This window comes from Amphibalanus amphitrite, unplaced genomic scaffold (assembly GCF_019059575.1).
Source record: "Amphibalanus amphitrite isolate SeventyFive unplaced genomic scaffold, NRLGWU_Aamphi_draft 000060F_arrow, whole genome shotgun sequence".
Lineage (NCBI taxonomy): Eukaryota > Metazoa > Arthropoda > Thecostraca > Balanomorpha > Balanidae > Amphibalanus > Amphibalanus amphitrite.
Window position 1 is genome coordinate 259,356 of NW_024881556.1, and position 3,758 is coordinate 263,113.

At 55.3% G+C, this 3,758-nt stretch overlaps 1 protein-coding gene across 1 annotated transcript; it reads left to right on the forward strand.

Moving 5' to 3' along the window:
- Positions 1–1,045: 1,045 nt before the first annotated feature.
- Positions 1,046–3,379, forward strand: LOC122378481. The gene has a single exon (XM_043359590.1). It carries the CDS (start codon positions 1,086–1,088, stop codon positions 2,364–2,366), a length of 1,281 nt encoding a protein of 426 aa, XP_043215525.1. The 5' UTR covers positions 1,046–1,085; the 3' UTR covers positions 2,367–3,379.
- The last annotated feature ends 379 nt before the right edge of the window (positions 3,380–3,758 follow it).

Below are 3,758 nucleotides of genomic sequence, written 5' to 3' on the forward strand. Positions count from 1 at the left end.
TAGTTTCCCCTACCAAAGTGGTGGTTTTCCACCACAGACGCTCGTCGAGGTCGGAATTTCCAAATACGCCTCGGAAAGTAGGTCACAGGTCAAAGGTCACTTGGATCAGGGTCATGAAATTCTCAGGGTAGGTGTAAAATTGATCGATGCGAAGGAACTGAAAATTTCGTCGCGATCGGCCGCTTTTACGCGAGTTATTCGCGAAAAACCTTAAGATGTGCATCAGTCATCACCCTGTGCCGGCGAGGGTTAAGAATTAAGATTTTTTGCAGTATAGCTTACCACATCTGTAATTAGCCGAACATGACGTCACTCTGACGTCATTTTCGGCCGACCTCTGGTAACTACGAAATTTGTACTTGGATACAAGGTATCAAATTGGTGTAGCCGAAGGTACTGCAAGTGTTGTCTTGATACATCCAGCGACCAGCGGTTTAGAAGATATTGCAGAAAAATGGGAGGGGGGCTCTGTAGGTCCCCAGTTATGTGCGGGTTAAAATTGCCATTTGATTTGGCTGGTCCCCATTTAAATCCCGGCTCAGTGTAGGTACTAGTGAATTGTGAACACGCTTCAGAATTACTCGTAAACAGCATTTGATTTCATCAGTTATTTGGTAAGTCGCATCACTCGTACTTTGTATCTGCCACTTGGCGCTCAGCACATCTGCCGCCCGAACACCACATGCCAGCCGACATTTGAGCTACCATGGCGCCACAGTTGCACAACCAATGCTAACCTTACAGAGTGCTCACCCATTTACAGCAATCGCCAATATCGCGTCGGGCTCGTCACCGTTTGTGAGTATTGCAGACTCTGTGTACCTATATGAGTGTTGCAACTGCATCCCGCCATGCGATCGATGCGCGGCGGGGCGAAGAGTCATCTCCCGGCGAGCACAGGCGGACGATCGGACGATCGGGCCGTGCTCACCGACGCATGGCCAGGGGCTGATCGGCAGCAGCGGGTGCCGGTCGCTCCCAGTCACCGGCTGACATATAAGCGGCCGTGCACCTGGAGACGGCCATCAGTGGGCTCTGGCGGCTGTTCTGTGCCAGCCTCGGTCCTCTGACCGCTGTAGCCGGCCATGCACCCTCTCCTGGTGTTTGCCCTAGTCCAGTGTGCTGCGGCGCTGCCGCTGGACGAGGGTCTGCTGGAACTCTCAGGGATAATTGTGGCTGTTCGAGACTCGGCTGAGGAAGTCAGCACAGCACTGGAAGGATCGGGGTTTGCCGATGGAGACGTAGAAGGTTCTGGAGAGCTCGAGACCAACCTCGAAGGCTCGGGTTCCCCCGAACCAGATGGTCACCGGGTCCCTGTGTCTGCGCAGGCAGCTTCAGAGGTCCCGCCGGTCCAGGCACACTCGCAGCAGGCGGTCCCCTCTACTGCACATCAGATCAGAAGTCAAACGTACGAGAACAACAACGGCAGCTTCAGCTACAGCTACAGCACCGGCGACGGCACGTCTGTGGGCGCGGTGGGACACCAGAGGCGGATCGGGGACGGCGTCGGCACCGTGATGCGCGGCCACTACTCATACCTGGCGCCCGACGGCCGGCACGTGAACATTACCTGGGTGGCCGACGAGGGCGGCTTCCGCGCGTTTGGTGACGCCGTGCCCACGCCGCCAGCCGCCGTCGGCAGCCCGCCGAGCCTGGTCGCCGTGTCCGCAGCGAGCGGGGGCGGGGAGAGGCCCATCACCAGCGCGCAGGCCAAGTTGGAGACCGGAAAAGGCGCGCTCGGCATCGCACCGGTCTGCGATGACCTGGAGGGTCCTGCCACTGGGGCGGACGACTCCAGTGCCGACTCTGCGGCGCTCACAGAGGACGTCCTGTCCGCCGCCGCAACCACTCCCGTCCGAGTCGGGAAGCTCCTCCTCGCCTCTGAAAAAGGCAGAGTCCCTGTTCTTGCTGACATAACTGAGGCCGCATTCGTCACAACCGCCATCTTTTCTACCGACGAAAATAGTGAAAATAGGAGTGAAGCAGCGGTGGCGTACGAGCCAGACACAAAGGAGGCAGAGGAGCCTAACGAAGAGGTAGAACCCAAGTCTGACGAAGGAGTAGCACAAGAGTCTGATATAGAGTTGGCACAGGAGTCTGACATTGAGCTGACACAGGAGTCTGGCATAGAGCTGACACAGGAGTCTGACGCAGCGAGTTTGACCTCTGGCGATGTCGGAAGGCTCACTGCTGCTGATTCGCCTTCCATCGTTTCTCGGGTAGAAGGAACCTTATTAGGATCGGACGCCGATGGAGGTCATCCCGCAACCGAGGCCCAGCCCATGTCTTCTGACCGTGCTGATGCAGCAGGTGCACACACGTCTTCAGTGCTGGGGGCGCTGGAGCTGCTGGCGCGCCTCAGCTGAGTTCAGCTCCGCGGAGGGCGCCGCAGCTGAGTTCAGCTCCGCGGAGGGCGCCGCAGCTGAGTTCAGCTCCGCGGAGGGCGCCTCAGCTGAGTTCAGCTCCGCTGAGGGCGCCGCAGCTGAGTTCAGCTCCGCGGAGGGCGCCGCAGCTGAGTTCAGCTCCGCGGAGGGCGCCGCAGCTGAGTTCAGCTCCGCGGAGGGCGCCTCAGCTGAGTTCAGCTCCGCGGAGGGCGCCTCAGCTGAGTTCAGCTCCGCGGAGGGCGCCGCAGCTGAGTTCAGCTCCGCGGAGGGCGCCTCAGCTGAGTTCAGCTCCGCGGAGGGCGCCTCAGCTGAGTTCAGCTCCGCGGAGGGCGCCGCAGCTGAGTTCAGCTTCACAGATGAGTTGCAGCTCCTCAGATGAGTTGCAGCTCCTCAGATGAAACACAGCTATGGGCGTCTGCCCAAGGAGAAGCAGACGGAGACGGTCGGATGTCGCTTCAAGAAGATGTTGCGGTACCCACATATCAGAGGGTGCCGGTAGTCCCAATGAGAATATCCCGGCGTATATCGCTGGCGTCCACAGCATTACACTGTATTTTTTTTGTGCCTCATGAGCAGATGTTTAGAGTGACCGGTATGTTGCAATTGCGGGTAGAGGAAAGACACTGAGCAAGAATAATAGGAACTAAAAGTGTTCCAGATAAAAATCATCATTTTTTGTTGAGTGTTTCTTTGCCGTTTAAGTGACCATCCCACCTTAACATTAGTTTTGAGTTGATATAGTCAAATGGGGGTCCCTGGCTTGGAAGTACCTGTTTAGGCACTTACAACGTCGAGAAATGCTTTGATTCAGAGATAATTAGTTTTGGATTCTACGGGGCTAGTACATTTGAATTAGAATTGGTGACGTCAGCGCAGATCTAACGATTTTTAAACATTATAACTTATTTATTAGGATGCCAAATTACTTTCAAATGACCTCAGGAACAGCAGAGGTCTCAAAAATAAACAAAAGTTATTGTGTAATTAATATCTTGAAAACCGGTGATTATTTTTTTCAGTGAAATTTGGTAGATATTCAGTTTTGTGTTTCTTTAAATCACGGTAAATCACTTTTCTGTCAATTCATTAGCCTTTTTTGAAGGTGGGAGGGTCCATCTAACCCTCGCATGTGTGCGGCGTTTGCCAGCTTCTAATGTGTAGGGGGGTGGGCTCGGTTGGACCCCACCCCCTTGCCGTTTGGCCCCTAATCAAGCTAGAGCTTCGCGAAAAAAACGAGCGTGTTGCCCGTGACAAGAGGAAGCCAATGATACCCAATTTTAACCCGCGCCCCGCTGGGGGGGGGGGCAGAATCTGCCCCCCCTCCCGTTTTTCGCCAATAACTTCTAAACGCGTTACGCCAGCAACGTCAAACTT